General features: G+C 46.8%; 1 protein-coding gene across 10 annotated transcripts in view; it reads right to left on the bottom strand.

Moving 5' to 3' along the window:
* The window catches only part of CFAP54 (cilia and flagella associated protein 54), a 238,111-nt gene that overhangs the window by 71,236 nt on the left and 149,043 nt on the right, over positions 1-17,832 (bottom strand). For all 10 annotated transcript variants that reach the window (XR_012905249.1, XM_075933796.1, XM_075933789.1 and 7 more), the window contains 4 exons: positions 17,285-17,372; positions 16,449-16,658; positions 12,558-12,624; positions 409-591 (listed from right to left, as the gene is read on the bottom strand). Coding sequence is in view for 9 of the 10 variants with exons in the window: in XM_075933796.1 (XP_075789911.1) it covers positions 409-591; positions 12,558-12,624; positions 16,449-16,658; positions 17,285-17,372 (548 nt within the window). In the remaining variant the exon portion in view is untranslated. The remainder of the gene's footprint in view (positions 1-408; positions 592-12,557; positions 12,625-16,448; positions 16,659-17,284; positions 17,373-17,832) is intronic.

Raw genomic sequence — 17,832 nt, 5'->3', positions numbered from 1 at the left:
CTTTAACCAAACAGCTCTGAAGGTAAAGCAGAATGTGGTAGCTGCTGACTGGGTACCTACCTGTGAAGGCAGCACCACCATTAGCAGCACTGCCGAAGTACGGGTGGCAAGCACCATTAATCCTCCACTGCTGCTAGTGGTGGTGCTGCCTTCAGAGCTAGATGCTCAGCCAGTAGCTGCCACTCTGGCTGCCCAGCTCTAAATGTGTACAGTATTTTTTCCCCTAAAGCTTCTCATGCTCCCCTCCTCAAAATACATTTCATGCCCCTCAAGGGGCAGCCCATAAGTTTGAGAATATCTACCCAAAGTCTCTCTCAAAACATGTAGGGTACACACCTCATAAAGCACAACAATTTTCCATTAAATGATTTACAATTCATTTATATGTGTTTTTCCAATAGTACTTACTATTAGATTTTGCTTTGCACAATGTAATTCAAATATAAGGAAACTCAGACTTGCAACTACAGTGGAGATGTCAGCTCTATAGCGATCAGAGAACAAATCAATGCCAGGAATAAGTTTGTGTATTTCATATTGTGCAAAGTCACAATCAGCTGTGGGATGTGGAATAGAGAGTCGAAACAGTGTCTGAAAATAATCAAAATGAAATATTTGTAAATATATATGCATCTGTGAAGCATAAAAAATATGAACAATTCCCAACACTCAAAATGAAAATCAGTCAACTTCTATATTTCATCTGGTTCCAAATGAAACCATGCAAAAATTGTAGAGGAATGATTCATGTTTTCATGTCTGAACCTTGACAGAGTAAGAAATCTAGCTGTAAGTGGATAGAAGAGAGTATCAGATGACACTAAGCAAAGCAAAAAAAGCAAAACTAAGTCCAGAAAAGCCACAAAGAATGTTTGTTGGTCTGGACAGGTAAATTATATTCAAAGGTAAATTAAATTAAAAATTACTGCTAATTTACTTTCAGTGACTTTCTCAAAGCAGTGTAGACACTGTATTCTTCCTCATCATTTGCATTAACATACAAGATAACACATCATCATCCAGTATTTTTCTATTTTCTAAGGGTAGGTCTACACTACCAACTTTTGCTGCCAAAAATTGCCTTTTGGCAACAAAACAGCAATATCATTCACACTGTCACATGACAAAAGTAATGAAAAATGCCCAGTTTCAGTGACAAAAAACTTCTACCTCCATGAGGGACTTTTCTCCCTCCCTTTACTGTGGATAATCATGCGGTGCAGACAACAAGAGGATTTTTTTTTTACATTCATTACCCTCCAGGAAACTTCCCACAATCCCTTAACTAGTCACTCTGGTCAATGCTTTGAACTCCATTGCCCTGCAGCCAGGTACAACAATACGCCCTTTCCCTTTGCAAGCCCTGGGAACTTTAAATTCTATTGCCTAGCTCAGTGTGGAATGTTCTCATGTCTTCTTCTCAGCTGATCCTGGCTGTCTAGCACTCCAAATGCTCTCCTGCTTGGACTACTGTGGAGATTTTGGATCTTACCAGTGTGTGGGGAGAGAAGTTTTCTCAACTGCTAGACAGTTTGCCCAGCTGCTAGATACTTGTAAGAACTGGGAGAAATATGACATATTTGTGAAGCTTGTGTGAAAAGGGCTATGAGTGGGACATGTTGCAGTGCAGACTGAAGATAAAGGAGCTGAGACAGTCATCTTACAAGGTGAGGGAAGCAAAAAGACTTGTTCTGTTACTGATATTCTTCAAGATGTGTTGTTCACGTCCATTCCGATCAGGTGCGCACACACCACGTGCACAAGTGTCAGAGATTTCCCCCCCTAGCAGTTCCTGCAGAGTCTACTATGGAGACCTGTAGAGTGGCACTGCTATATTAACCTTTATATACCACTGCCTACCCTGTCCCTCCCTCTGTTCCTTCTTGCCAGCTACTCCGACAGTGGGGAAGGAGTTATTGGCATGGACATGAATAACACATATTGAAGAACACTGCTTATGGAACAGATAAACTTTTTTTTCTTCAAGTGCTTGTTCATGTCGATTCCAATCAGGTGACTCCTAAGCTGCTACACCATGGAGGTGGGGTTAGAGTTAGGGACCACTGATTAGAGTACTACCCTACTAAAGGCTGCATCTTCCCTTGAAAATTTATCAATGGCATAGGATATAGTAAGCATGTGTATTTTGATGACCATGATGCTGCCCTGTAAATCTCTTGAATGGGAACTTGTCAACATCAGTTTTGTTGCCAAAACTTTGCAGTGGTACACATAGCTTAATTCTCTCCCCTTCTCCTTCAGAGTTTAATGGGAAAGGGAAGATTACTCACCCTGTGCAGTAACTGGAGTTCTTCGAGATGGTTGTCCCTGTGGGTGCTCCACCTTTAGGTGCACCAGGGCAGCTGTGCCCACCAGTCGGAGATTCTTGGTACCAGTGCCCCCACCCCCGGCTGGCTGCGCGTGCGAGGCTCAGGCACAAGACGCCTGGAATGTGTAATGAGCATGCACGGCCAGCTGGCTCCTCAGTTCTTCTCTGATGCAGACCCCAACAGAATCCAATGCAGAGGGAAGGAGAATGGGTGGTGGAGCACCCACAGGGACAACACATCTCAAAGAACTCCAAGTTACTGCACAAGGGTGAGTAACCTTCCCTTCCTCTTCACAGAGTGTCCTCATGGGTGCTCCACCTTTACAAGACTACAGAGCAGTATCAATGCTTGAAGAGGAGACCTTCGGAAGACTTGTTTCGGCTATTGAAAGTACTGAGTGGCCGAATCAAGTACGAGTATCTACATACGATTGGATGGCATAGTGATGAGTAAAAGTGTGAGCAGAAGCCCATGTGGCTGCTCTGCAGATTTCGTCCATGGGGATACCATGGAGGAAGGTTGTGGAGGCAGCCATTGCCCTCGTGGAATGGGCACCTACGGCCAAAGGAGGCTGTTTGTTGAAGATGCATAAGTCAGTCTTATACAGTCTGAGATCCACTTGGAGAGTCTCTGTTTAGAGATCGGTAGTCCTTGAGATCTCTCTGTGGAGGAGATGAACAAGCGAGGCGTTTTGCGGAAGGAGCGTGTTCGTTGCAAGGAAAAGGCCACCACCCTGTGGACATTGAGGTAGGGAGAGCACTTTCCCTATCATTGTCATGAGGTTTGGAGAAGAAGATAGGTAAGTAAACTGGTTTGTTACACTGGAATGAGGTAAGTACTTTGGGAAGAAATTTAGGATGGGTCCATAGGACCACCTTGTCCTTGTGGAAGACCGTATAGGGCGAGTTGGTCATAAGAGCGCCCAACTCTCCCACCCTTTGTGCGGAAGTAATAGCTACGAGGAAGGCCACCTTCATGGATAGGTGGAGAATGGAGCACAAAGCTAGTGGTTCAAACGGTATGCTTCTTAATGCCCTCGGCATGAGGTTAACGTCCCATGAGGGAACTGGTTCTTTAGTTGGCGGGAATGTATTGTGTAAACCTCGCAGAAATCTCTTGATTGATGGAGGAGCAAAAATGGAATGATCCAGTATGGGTGGTGGAATGCGGATATGGCTGTGAGTGTAGACCCTGATAGAACTGAGGGATAGACCGGAGTTGTGAAGGTGTGGTAAGTAGGTAAGTATGAGTGGGATTCCTGACTACATGGGAGGGCAGTGTCAAGTGAAGCACCAGCTAGTGAAACGCTGCCATTGTTTAGTATAGGTTTTCCTCGTTGCAGGTCTACGGCTGTTTGTGAGAATAGTTTAAACTTCTGCAGGACACTGGATCTCTGCCATGGTTAGCCAGCAAGGAGCCACATGTGCAGGTGAAGATACTCAATGACAGGGTGTTGAATCTTCCCATTCTGTTGCGTGAGCAGTGACGGAAGAGGGGGAAGCAATGTTGGGGACACCTGGCCACGTGCAGAAGAGCCAGATACCAAGTATGTCTCAGCCACCATGGTGCTAGCAGTATCACTTTGCCTCTGTCCTGTTTTATTTTGAGCATCTCTCTCTGGATGAGAGGAATCAGTGGAAATGTCTATGCTAGAGGCATATCCCATCTGATGCTGAACGCATTCCCCAGAGAGCCTGGACCCAATCCCGCTCTGGAGCAATAGTGAGGGCACCATAAATTTCTGTGTGTGGTAAAGAAGTCCACCATAGGGAACCCCCATCTGTGGAACAGATGGTTGATGGCCATTCTGTTGATCTCCGACTCATGATTGAGGCAGAAGTTTCTGCTGAGATCATCTGCTAACAAATTGTCTCTGCCTGGGATATATGTGGCTCTAAGGTGAATGTGATGAGGTATGTGATTCCCATAACTGTACTTCCTCCTGACAGAGCTGGCAAGAATGGACACTGTTCTGCTTGTTGATGCAGTGCATTGTTGTCATGTTGTCCATCAATATGTGGACAGTATTGTTGTGTATTATCTGGGAGAAGTGTGTGCATGCATACCAGACTGTTCTGAGCTTGAGCAAGTTGATGTGTTTGTGTTACTCGTTTGGTGCCCACATGACTTGAATTACCTGGTCCTACGAATGAGCCCCCCAACCTGTTAAAGAGGCGTCTATAATAACTGTAAGCGTTGTGGGATTCTGTTGAAAAGGGACCCAGCTGCATACATTGTCCACCAGGTAAAAGAGACTTTTATGCTGCATGACATGTTGAGAGACTTGTTCAACGGGTGTACATGCAGTCTGTACACTGTCCTGAACCAAGTCTGCATCGGTCTCACATGCAGGCATGCATAAGGCACCATGAAGGTGGTGGCTGCCATGTGACCAAAGAGGCGCAGGCATTGCCTGGTAGTTATTCAGGGGCTGAGCTGTGTCAGATGCACCAGGTCTTGAATTGCTGTAAATCTGTGCTGTGGAAGCGAGGCTATCACTGTTTTGCATTCCAGGTGTGCCCCTATGATGTCTAGTGTCTGTGTTAGGAGTAAGACACATTTTGTCAGGTTTATGCATAGCCTGAGTCTGTTGAATAATGCCCTGGTAACTGTCACTGCCTGCTGCACATGGTAAAGTGACAGGCCCTTTATGAGGCAATCGTTGAGATAGGGAAAAATGATGATTCCTCTTGTTCTGAGCTGAGTGGTGACCACTGCTAGCACCTTTGAGACTCTTGTGGCAGTCAATAGGCCAAAAGGTAAGACTCTGTACAGGAAATGTTGGTTTGCCACTGTGAAACTGAGGAAGTGTCTGTGTGATGGATATATTGCAATGTGGAGGTAAGCATCCTGAAGGTCCAGGGTGGGCAGCCAATCTCCTTTCTTGAGGGCAGGTATGACTGTGGTGAGGGTCACCATTTTGAAGCATGATAACGGACGTAGCGATTGAGTTCTCTGAGATCTAGTATAGGTCTCCAACCCCCTGATTTCTTGGTAGTGAGGAAGTAGTGAGAATAAAAACCTCTTCCTCTGTGCTCACAGGGCACCTCCTTTATGGCTCCCAATTGCAGGATATGTTGTGCCTCGTGGAGGAGCACAGTCTTATGAGAAGTATCCCTGAAGAGGGACGGGGATGGTGGTTATGGGTGGAGGCAAAGGGGATTACGTAACCCATGCTGATGATCTCAAGAACTCACTTGTCGGTGGTAATGGATCACCAAGAAGGACAAAATCAGTCTGGAGCCAAATGTGGTATAAGGCTTGGATTGCCATCCTGGATGTATGGGGGCTGTCTGACTCTCGACCAAGATTTCAAAATGACTGACGTACTGGAGCTTGTTGGGTAAGGGGTTGCTTTGAAGACTGTCTACATCTGGGTTGTCTGGAACGCCGTCTGTTGTCGTATTGTCTAGTGTGGTTGAAAGACGTCAGTTTGTACCTATAAGTAAATTGTCTATTCTACTTTTTTCTATTGGCAGGAGGTTGGATGACAAGTGTGCGCAGAATGACTTGGAAATCTTTCAGGGAATGAAAAGTCGTATTCGTGGTGTCTGCAAAGAGCTGGGACATCTTGAATGGGAGATCCTCAACTGTGCTCTGAACCTCCTTAGGAAAACTGTACAGTTGGAGCCAGGATGCACGCCTCATCACCACTGCAGATGCCAGAGATCTAGAAACTGTATCTGCAGAATCAAGGGCAGACTGAAGTGCGGTTCTAGATATTAAGGAACCTTCCTTCATCAAAGCCTTATATTGCTCTCTTCTGTCTGGTACAATTTCAATAAAAGTTGACAGTTGGTCAAAGATGTGATGCGGGTATTTGGAAAGAAGCATCACATAGTTGTTGATTCATAGCTAGAGGCTGGTGGAGGAGTATGATATCTTGCCCATGGCATCGAGCCTCTTCCATTCCTTGTCATATGGGATTGATCGCAAAGTCTGCTGCCTACCCCTCTGGTTTGCCGCCTCTACTACTAGAGAGTTTGGTGAGGGGTGAGTAAAGAGAAATTCTGCACCCTTTGGGGCGACATAGTATTTTCTGTCAAGCCTCTTTGATGTAGGTGGGATTGTTGCCAGGGTCTTCCAGAGGAGCTTAGCTCGATCTATCAATTCCTCATTCATGGATATTGATAGCCTAGTTTGTGCTCAAGTATGAAGAATATTAATTAGTTTGTGCTGTGTGTTGGGAGGAGTGGAGAGGGATATTTCCAGTTTGTCAGTTACCCTCTTAAACAGGTATTGAAAGGCCTTGAAATCATCCCCCGGACACATAAGCGATGGGGGCATGATTGTGTCTGCCAACGAGGATGGAGAAGAGTGCATAGGTAGGGAGGAGTGGGAGGGCTGCTCCACCCCTGTGGCATCGACGTCATCTTCACCTTCGGAAAATTCAGACCTGTCTAGTGAGTGTAAGCTTGAAGGATGAAGTCTGGCAGACAAGTGATATTGACATCCTGGTTGGGGAGGGAGCTGTTGTCTGAATGGAGCCCATGGGTCCCAATATGGCCAATCTGGCGACATGAGTAGTGGTACCCACTGCTGTTGCCACCGTTGGGGCTGCATCGGTTTAGGTAAGGAGGTTTTGGGCACTCAAGCTCAAGGTAAGTCTTCATCCTCAGAGTCACTAAACTGTGCTGACATAGCTGCAGGAGTACCCAAAAAATAATTTTTTAAGCTGGCTGTGGTGCCATCGGTGCCAAAGAGCAGGGTTCCCAGTACTGAAGCTACTGAAAAAGAATGGTTACTTACCTGTAACTGTTGTTCTTCGAGATGTGTTGCTCCTGCCCATTCGAAGTAGGTGTGCGCACCACGTGCACCGCGTCTTCCGGAGCGTTTTCCCTAATGGTACCCGTAGCGCCGGCAGGGCACCCCCTGGAGTGGCGCCACCATGGCGGGGCATAAGTACCCCTGCCGGCGCTGCCCCACCTCAGTTCCTTCTTGCCGGATACTCCGACAAAGGGGAGGTAGGGTGGGAGTCGAATGGACATGAGCAACACATCTCGAAGAACAACAGTTACAGGTAAGTAACCGTTCTTTTCTTCTTCGAGTGGTTGCTCATGTCCATTCGAAGTAGGTGACTACCAAGCTAACCCCACGGAGGAGGGGTCGGAGCAGTCATACCACCAGAGTCATGAAGAGAGGTGAACAATAAACGGATTTATTCAGACAATCCAACACGGATAAGGCACATATTAAGAACAATGACAACAGGACATATTTACATATTTACATTACAGATTCGAGGACTGCAGAGCCCACCCCTGCATCCTCCCTGGCCTGCTGTGCTAGCGCATAGTGCACTGTAAACGTATGAAGGGAAGACCATGTGGCCGCCCTGCAAATTTCCGTGATTGGTACCTGAGCACCAAAAGCTACCGAGGACGCCTGCGCCCTGGTAGAGTGTGCCTTCACTCTGGGTGGAGGTTTACCAGCCAATTGATAACATTCTGTGATGCACTGCACCACCCATCTAGATAGCCTTTGTGTCGATATAGGCGAGCCTTTCACCCTTTCCCCAAATGCAAGAAACAATTGTTGGGATTTGCGGAACGGCTTGGTTCTGTCAATGTAGAACGCCAACCCCCGCTTAGCATCCAGGGAGTGAAGCACCCGCTCCTTAGGGGAGGTGTGAGGTTTTGGGGAAAAAAACGGGAGAAAAATCTCCTGGGACAGGTGAAAAGGTGACACCACCTTTGGAAGGAAGGCTGGATGAGGCCGGACCCTTACGTTGCTATGTGAAAAAACAATGTAGGGCAGGTCGACAGTTAGCGCCCTTAACTCTGAAACCCTTCGAGCCGATGTAATGGCCATGATGAAAGCAACCTTCAACGAGAGGTGCTTCAGTGAACACGTGGCCAGTGGTTCAAAGGGGGGTAACATAAACCTGTGGAGGACCACATTGAGGTCCCAGGCGGAAAGCGGGGCCCTCACCGAGGGATACAATTTCTCTAAACCAGTAAGAAACCTTTTAACCACCGGGTTAGAAAAGAGGGAAACTCCTGCCGTACCAGTATGGAAAGTGGAGAGAGAAGCCACATGGACTTTGATATAGGAAAAGGACAGGCCACTAGACCGAAGCTGGAAAAGATAGTCAAGGATAGCCGGAATAGGAGCCGAGGGCGGGTGTACTCCTCTCCGGTACGCCCAAGACGAGAAGCGCTGCCACTTGGCAGCGTACGACCGTCTAGTAGAGGGTTTTCTGCTACTGAGGAGGACCATCTGAACCTCTTGGGAACATTCCCTTTCAGGTTGGTTCAACCACAGATAAACCACGCCGTTAGGTGGAGAGACCTGAAATCCGGGTGAACCACGGTCCCCTCGCCCCAAGGCTGAGTTAGCAGGTCCCTGACTGGAGGGAGTGCTATTGGGTCTTGAGTAAGCATGTCCACTAGGATGGGGAACCAGAATTGCCTGGGCCACCTGGGGGCTATGAGAATGATCGTGGACCGAAATGTCCTCGCTCTGGTCAACACCCTGAAAATTAGCGGGAACGGGGGAAAAGCATAGAGAATGCCCTCTGGCCACACAGCCGTTAGGGCATCCCCCAGGGAATATTTCTCCAGCCCCAGCAGGGAACAGTAGTTCCGGCACTTGGCATTGTGTGCCGAGGCGAACAGGTCTAGGAGGAGACAACCCCACCTGCGGAAAACCTGACGCAGAACAGAGTCCTTGAGCGACCACTTGTGGGCTCCAATGGATCTGCTCAGCGTGTCTGCTAGCAGGTTTTTGCACCCCGGGAGGTATTCCGCCTGAGGCGTGATATCGTGCGTGACACACAGGTGCCAGAGTCGCAGGGCCTCTTTGCAGAGGGGAGGTGACCGTGCCCCACCCTGCTTGTTGAGATAAAATACTGCTGCTGTGTTGTCCATACGAACCAGGATCGAGCGGTGAGAGAGCCTTGGCAGGAAGGCTTGGCAGGCTCTCCTCACCGCCTGCAATTCCTGGACATTTATGTGCAGGGTTCGTTCAAAGGGGGACCAGAGGCCTTGAGTCCTGTGCCACCCTAGGTGTGCTCCCCAGCCCAGGTCGGATGCATCAGTGACCAGCGTAAGGGAGGGGGGAGGGGCATTGAAAGGAACCCCACTGTGTACCACAGTTTCCTGGGTCCACCATAGTAGGGAGCCCAGAATTTCTGGGGGCACTGTGATTATCAAGTCCCAAAGACCCCTGGATTGGCTGAAGGCCTGTGCCAACCACACCTGCAGGGGTCTCATTCTCATTCTGGCATGGCGCACCGTGTATGTGCACGCCGCCATATGGCCCAGAAGCCTGGAGCAGACCTGAGGGGTCGTGATAGGGGACCGGATTAACCCTGAAATCAGCTCCACTATGGAGAAGAACCTGCTCTTGGGCAAGAACGCTCTTACCACCCTTGCGTCGAGGAGGGCTCCCACGAATTCTATGTGCTGGGAGGGGTCAGGGATGACTTTTCGTCGTTTATCATGAGCCCTAGCTTTAGGAAGAGGGCTCTTGTGAGTGCCACGTGAGCTTCTACCTGCTCGTAAGAGCGACCTCGGATCAGCCAATCGTCGAGGTACGGAAACACATGCACCCCTTATTTGCGGAGAAACGTGGCAACCACTGCCATACATTTTGTGAACACCCTTGGTGCCGTACATAAACCAAAGGGGAGCACCGTAAACTGAAATTGGTATTGGCCCACCATAAACCTGAGGAACCTCCTGTGGCTGGATCTGATCGCCACATGGAAGTACCGTCCTTTAGGTCGAGAGTCGCGTACCAGTCTCCTAACTGTAGCACTGGGATGACCGAGGCCAAGGTCACCATTCTGAACCTGTGTTTTATGACTGCCCTGTTTAAATTTCGGAGGTCCAAGATGGGACAGACTCCTCCCTTCGGTTTGGGAACAACAAAATAACGGGAATAGAATCCCCTTCCTCGCAGATGTGGAAGAACCTCCTCTATTGCCCCTTTTTCGAGGAGCGCAGACACCTCCTGGCACAGGATGTGTTCGTGAGGGGTGTCCCTTACTAAGGACGGCGAAGGGGGTTTTGAAGGCGGTGGGCCCAGGAATGGGATAGGATAGCCTCCATTTACTATGTTCAGAACCCAGGCATCCGATGTGATTAGAGCCCATGCATGGGCAAAAAGGGAAAGCCTGGCCCCAAACGGGGGCCCAGGACAGGAGACTGGTACGGGACTCTCGAAAAGGGTATAAAAATTGGGGCTTGCCCTGATGGGAAGGACCGTGGGGACCTCCCCACTGGGTATCGGTCCTGGGGCGACGACGTCAACCCCTAGCCCCCTGGGGGTGCGCAGCCGCCCTGGAACCTCCACCGGAGGCCCGGGAGCAGCGCCTCCAGTAATCCCCACAGGGGACCTGGGGCTGCGCTCTCCCCTGCTGCCTATAGGGCAGCTGCCGATGCTGCGGGGCCGGCGTGTGGATACCCAAGGACTTTCGGGTGGACCTTGTGTCCTTTAGGGTATGGAGCCTAGAGTCAGCATGCTCCGAGAACAAAGTTTTGCCTTCAAAGGGCAAGTCCTGGGTCGTATGTTGCACATCCGGGGGAATTCCCGAGACGTGGAGCCATGCCCCGTGACGCATAACGACACCAGTCGCCATAGTGCGGGCTGCCAAATCAACAGTGTCCAGTGATGCCTGGAGAGCGGGGTTGTGGAATGAGGAGTAACGGTAGTTCGAACTAGGAAGCCTCGTGGAATGAGGAGTAACGGTAGCTCGAACTAGGAAGCCTAGTCCGAACTACCTAGTTCGTGCCGCGTGTAGCCGCGCGGCACGGGGTTCGAACCAGCCGGGATTTAAAAATGGCGGCGCCCGGCTTATGCAAATGAAGCCTTCAACTTCCTGAAGGGAGGTTCCAAAGAGGATGGAGAGAGGCTGTTCTCAGTAGTGACAGATGATAGAACAAGGAGCAATGGTCTCAAGTTGTGGTAGGAGAGGTCCAGGTTGGATATTAGGAAAAACTATTTCACTAGGAGGGTGATGAAGCACTGGAATGGGTTACCGAGGGAAGTAGTGGAGTCTCCATCCCTAGAGGTGTTTAAGTCTTGGCTTGACAAAGCCCTGGCCGGGTTGATTTAGTTGGAATTGGTCCTGCCTAGAACAGGGGGCTGGACTTGATGACCTTCTGAGGTCTCTTCCAGTTCTGTGATTCTATGATTCTATGGACTGATCACATTTTGCAGCACACTCTTCCACCAATTACATCCATCTGAATAAACTAGAACAGGTCCTATTCCAGTCATGCACACAAGGATAAAACTGCAATGATCTTGTTAATTCTATTGCTGCATGATACCTGGAATCAACATTTTTCAGCTTTGTATCACAGATAGTGTTAATAGATAATGGCACTTCTCCTTTTACTCAAGTGTTCAATATGTGGCTGAATGGATCAGGATCCTCATGGATGAGGCTGCAGCATAAAGTTCCTAGAATGATTTATGTGATTAAAATAACGGTGCAAATTATTTTATTCTTTATTTTTTGGATGAAACTGATTAAATTCCTGATGCTTCACTGATATCTATTAGCATGTACTCCTGTGCCTATATGAAGTCCAATTGACAGAATATTTGTGATCCCTCTCCCAGGGCACCTGTTCTTAATGATGCCTCAAATCTCCATTCCCAGAGTATACAGAAAAATCTTTACTCCTGGCTTTGTACCCAAAGGGTTGGATTCTTAATTTAAGGATCTTATTTTCTTTATAAGTGAAATTTTAATTCATCTGATGCACCACCATATCTTTTAGAAGAAACTTCTAACCACAGTTGACATTCCCATGAATAGTCAATATTTTTCATTACCACAAGAAACATTCTGCAGTGATTTTTTAATATTTTTGTACTCCCAGTTACCTATTTAAAAATTTATGATAATCTATGAAGATGCTGTAGTGATCTATGACAGGAAGCACCCTGCTGATATTGATGGTCTCTACTTCAAGAGGAAAAAAGATCTATTTGACTGGCAAATGTTTCAGCTGTCTTCATATTTCAATATTTTATTTCTTCTCTGGGAAACTAACTTATTGAAATGATAATTTTTTAGACTAAAATACAGAAATAATGTTTAAAACCCCATAATGAACACAACTTTATGTGCATAAGTTGGTATCTACCTCCAATCTTGACTCTACATAATTTGATTTGGGAATATTTTTATCATTGGTCATTTATTGAGCTTTGTACCTTAAAACAATATGCGAACTATTGAATAAAATCTAAAAGAAAATATATCCTTACCTTAAAGAGTACAGCAGAGAATATGCAGCATTTAGTTCTTATTGTCATATTTGATGTCAATATGTACCTAAGAGTAAGTACAGTATAAGTAAGAAATCTAAATGTGTTCATTAATTTATGTTAATTAACAATGCTTTTTCCTACTGCTACTACTACTACTATTATGATTGTGATCATGATTATGATTATGATCTCTAAATCATGTGGCTTAATGCAATACCTGTGGGGTCTGGGACTCTCTGGTCCAGCAACATCTGTGGTCCAGCAGGACCATGGATATTGCTGTACTAGAAAGCCCTTGGACCAGAGCGCCCCAGCTCAGTGCAGTGGAGTCCTGGTGTGCCGGGGCAGCTTCAAGGCTGTGGAGTGCTAGCGGCCCATAGCTAGCCATGGAGCTCCAGTGGCTCCAAAGCAGCTGAGCTCAGGCGGCCCTGGGACAGCAGAGCCCCAGCGACTGTGGGGCCATGGAGCCTCAGTAGCCCTGGGACAGCAGAGCCCTGATGGCCCCAGGACAGTGGAGTCCCAGCAGCCTCAGAGCAGCAGAGCCCCAGCAGCCCTGGGGCAATGGAGTCCTGGTGGCCTGAGAGCAGCTGGGTCTCGCAGCCTTGGGGCAATGGATCCCTAGCATCCCTGGGGCTGGCTGAAGAACTGGGAGCCTACTGGCCCAGGGGCAGGGGAGCCTGGCAATTTGCTGACAGATCCCAGGAGAGCCCAGAGCCTGTCAGCAGAGGGGCTGACCTCCCTTGGTCTAGCAAACTCCCTCCTTCAGGACCAGTCAGATCCTAAGGGTTCTAGACCAGGGAGGTCCAACCTATACCAGAAGGTTCTGGGATATTAGTGATGAGGGTACTTCAGATATTATGGTGATGAGGGCAGTATAAGAACCTATATAGAAAAAAAGAGGAACAAATAGATACATGTTTATATCCTCTCATATAACACCTCACCAGAGATTTCATGACAATTAGTTTCACAAGGCATAAGGGAGTGGTCGACAAAGGCTTCCCTTGTTGACTGATCTGCATCTTGACTCGCGCGCTGTGCCGACGATCAGCTGAGCCGGCACAGCACGGCGGCCATTTTTATTTTAATGAAGCCGGGGATATTTAAATCCCTGCTTCACTGACTATGTTGGGTAGCCTATTTTACATGCCTCTGTCAGCAGAGGCATGTAGTCTACACGTACCCTAAGACAGTGGTCCCCAGCGCAGTGCCCGCAGGCACCATGGCGCCCGCCGGGACATTTATGTGCGCCCGCCAAGTGACCAGAGCTGGCCCAAGCCATTCCTGTGTGCCCGGTCCTGGATGCCTGGCGCATGCGCCTGCCCCTCTCGGGTACATGGCGCATGTGCAGCCCGACCCCCAGGTGCCCGGCAGCCCCAAAAGATTGGGGACCACTGCCCTATGAGATTTGGGAACTGTATTGAACAATGAACTGTATTGAACAATGCGCAAGATAAGAAAGGACTAGTGGAAAAAAGTATTAAGTAGTTTTCCGGAGGAGTAGCTAGGGCAGGGGTGGGCAATAATTTCTGATGGGGGGGGCCACTCCAAGAATTTGGTATGCAGTTAAGGGCCGCACTCTTCCATGATATCAATGGAAGAGGTGTGAGGTCTGGGATGGAAGTTGGGTGCAGAAGGGAGGAGGTGTGAGATTTGGGAGATAGTCTGAGTGAGGAGGGGGACCTGGGAAAAGGTATAAGGACTCAGGAGGGGCTGCAGAGTCCAGGTTGGGATATTGGTATGGATGCAGGAGAGGACTCTGATGTGGAGAAGTGGTGTAGGAAGGGTGCAGGTCTGGGAGGGGAGTCGTGACCTGGGGCAGGGACTTGAGGTGCAGGGACTGGGAGGGGGTATGGGTGCAGGAGCGGTGGTGCACAGAGTTTGGGTTATGTGGGACAGGAGTATTGAAGGGGGAGCAGAGGGTCAGAGGAAGGGAGCAGCCGGGTTGCCAAGTGCAGGTTCTCACTGTGGGGTGCTTACCTAGACAGCTCCCGGCCAGCAGCCCAGAGGGACCCTTAGGCAGACCCCCTGCCTTCCACACTTCCGTATGTCACTCAAAGTGGCCAGCTGCAGGATCATGTGTTCTCTGAGTACTGAGAGCTCTGGGAAGGGACAGGTGTCACATACTGCCTGCATCACAAGCACAGCTCAGGCAGCTCCCATTGGGTGGGTCCCAGACAATGGGAGCTGTGAGATTGTGCTGGGGGATGGCCATGCACAAAGCTCCACTTTGGTTCCCTCTAAGCTGTGCGGCAGCACAGCCCCACAGCTGCTTAATGAGCCTCATCCAGCCAGGAACTGAGGACATGCGCCTGGATGTGCCTGGCTGGGGGAGGGGCAGATCTCCCTCAGTGCTGCATCAACTCACTGCTGAGGACAGAGCATCAAGTCTCTATCAGCTGGTAGGGACACATTTTTCATATGTTTTCCCTATAATGCATCAGAATAAATGTGTGTGCTTATAAAGAGATGTATTGTAATTTATAGCTGTGAGCCATTAGGCTGTCCACAGCCTTCAAAGAGAAAGCCAAAAGGAGATGGTACTCTGTTAGGCAGTCAGGCTTGCTAGAATATCAGCGTAGGCAGGGAACTGCACAGCCTGGAAAAACCCTGGTCAGAAGGGAGGGAGACTGAGGGCTGCTACAAAACAGAGGTGATGACTGAGAAGATGGGTGTCTTAATGGACCATGGAGTGCAAGGACTATACTGGAGGTCGGGCCATAGAACATAGTGCTGCAGAGATTCTGGGTATAATGTGGCCCAAGAGAGCCAAGGACAGGCTGCTGTTTCAATTACACCTCAGGCTGCAGAGTAGCTCAGGGTCACTAGGCACAAAAGTTGTTTAAGCCACCTATGCCCTGCCACTTCATTCCCCAGGCAATTAATTCTATGCTGTTCCTCTTAGGCAAGGTCTATACTATAGCCAAAGGATGGCATAAGATACACAATTCCAGCTATGTAAAAAACGTATCTGGAATTGACATACCTTAAGCCAAACTTTGGTGCCGTCCTCACAGTGGGAAGACGATAGGAGAAACACTCCTGTTGACTTCCCATGTTCCTCACAAGGAGTAGGAGTTCTGCCATCAATTTTAGCATCTTAAACTCGCTAAATCAAATGCCAGAAGATCAACCGCCACAATGTTAATCTTCTCCATAGTCCAGACGTGGCTTAGAGGCACAAAACAGAATCTGAATTATAGTCTTTTAATAGTATGCATACAGTAGATAGCTTGGGTGATATAGTTATTTATGGTAGTCCTGCACACAACAGATAAAACTTAATCTGATCTAAAACTAATCAGATAAATTACTATTTTCCCCATTAAATCTGCCCCAAAGACATATAAATATTCATTAAGAGCATTAACTTAAGAATTCTGATATTTCTATTAAAAATTAATAAGGCTGCAAAGCCCTTTGGGCTACAATTTTCAATAATTTGTTACATTTTTATGTTTTATATGTAGGCTGCTATTATTCTACTCCTCCTTGTGCCATACATCTGCAGTTAAGATCAGACAAAGAGAGCCACTTCCCTTTAAAATACTCTCCATGTGTTGATCCAAATAACTAAAATTGGTTAACCTTGTGGACTTGCTACAAAGTTCATGTGATTAGGTGGGAATTGGAAGAAGGCAGAGAAAGCTGAAAATTGATTTTTGTTTTGAGGAAATACTGTGGTGTGCTGTGGTACTTGACACTGACACGGTATTGGGCATGTTTACTGTTAAGTAGTAAGAGACATGGTCAAGGTGAAAGTGCAGCTGCTTTGACTGATTTTGTTTTGTAACTCCTCTTTAATGTGTTTTTAAAAAAAATTTCAGGGATTTTGTTAATGTGTGGTTCTGAAACCTAAAGATATACATTAAAAAATAAAATACTTACTGAGCAATCTTAGCCGCTAAAACTGCTGCATGCAAGCACCCCCAAATTCCAGCTTGATGAATGCATTTCTCACTAAAGTGTTTAAAACTTTCATCTGTAAAGTCATCAATAACATTTTTTGAAAAATCAACTAACTCTTGCCAGTTATTAAGTACATCGGGTATCTTGAGTGTTTCATCCAGGGCTTGACACCAGTGTTTAAAAGCAGCTCTGTAACATGCAAAAATGCATCATTCATTTTGCTGATATTTTCTACAGTTTTATTCTCTCTTCTATCAGCTACAAGTAATTCTTATTAGACAGAAAACTTGTTTGTGAGATACAAAAATACAATATTTGATCAATTTACTAACAGTGTTCCCTATAAGCTGTGTGCTGCTCAGCTGATAAGAGTGCCTACAGTTTTGTCAGATTACAATGCTGCTCAGCTGATTAGCAGAGTGATTAAAACAGTTAAGATTTTTGTTTATGTTGGTAATGCACATTCACTTACACATGCCATGGTGCACAAAAAATTATTCTGCACTTGGAGAAGAAAAAATCTGCACATGTGTGGAAAAGATTAGAGGGAACATTGCTCACTATACATGGTATTTTACTAAGGTCAAATAGTTATAGGGAGAATGACACAATTACTTCATAGCGATGCATATATATTATTAATTCCAAAGAAAGCCATTCACTAATATAGTTAGTAGGAAAAAAAGATATGGAGAAGAAGGCAGCAAATTAACTCATAAAAGAGCTGAAGTCAGGAGAATTATTGATAAAAAATTGATTACAAAAATAAAACTTGTGTCATTTTTATATCTACTATTCATGCAATGTCTACATACCGCTTCTTTCCTGCATAAAAGTAAAGATTTCCAAGTTCATGGAGAGCCTGTACCTTGAGGTCTTGCTGATTATTTATTTGAAGGATTTCTGATTTTCATTAATAAGAAAAAATCCATTATAACGTTAAAACCATTACTGTATCTTGAACAATAGATACACATGCAGGATATAATAAATAAGATTATGAATATTATATGTAAATGTTTATGATGATTTTGAGATGTTTTAATTTCAAATGTGTGACTATGGTCTTAATTCTGTTCCCACTAACTCCAACTGAAGCAAAAGCAGGACGTACACATAAATCTGTTTCAGACATGCTAAATGGACAGAACTTCTTTGAAAATAAGTATTCATGATACAGGTGCAGTTCGCTATCTTATTTCTACAGGTTGCATAGAGTGGTTTAAAAAGTCATAACCCCCTTAGCTGTCAAATAATTTCCTAGACAAGTCTGTAAAAATAAGTAAAGGGACAGTCAGATGATAAAACCATGAGCCAGAGTCTCAGCTGTAACCAACTGCATTGAAGTAACCAACGCCACTGA

The sequence above is a fragment of the Pelodiscus sinensis genome, chromosome 1, assembly GCF_049634645.1.
Source record: "Pelodiscus sinensis isolate JC-2024 chromosome 1, ASM4963464v1, whole genome shotgun sequence".
NCBI lineage: Eukaryota > Metazoa > Chordata > Testudines > Trionychidae > Pelodiscus > Pelodiscus sinensis.
This window is presented reverse-complemented; position numbering and strand designations above follow the sequence as displayed.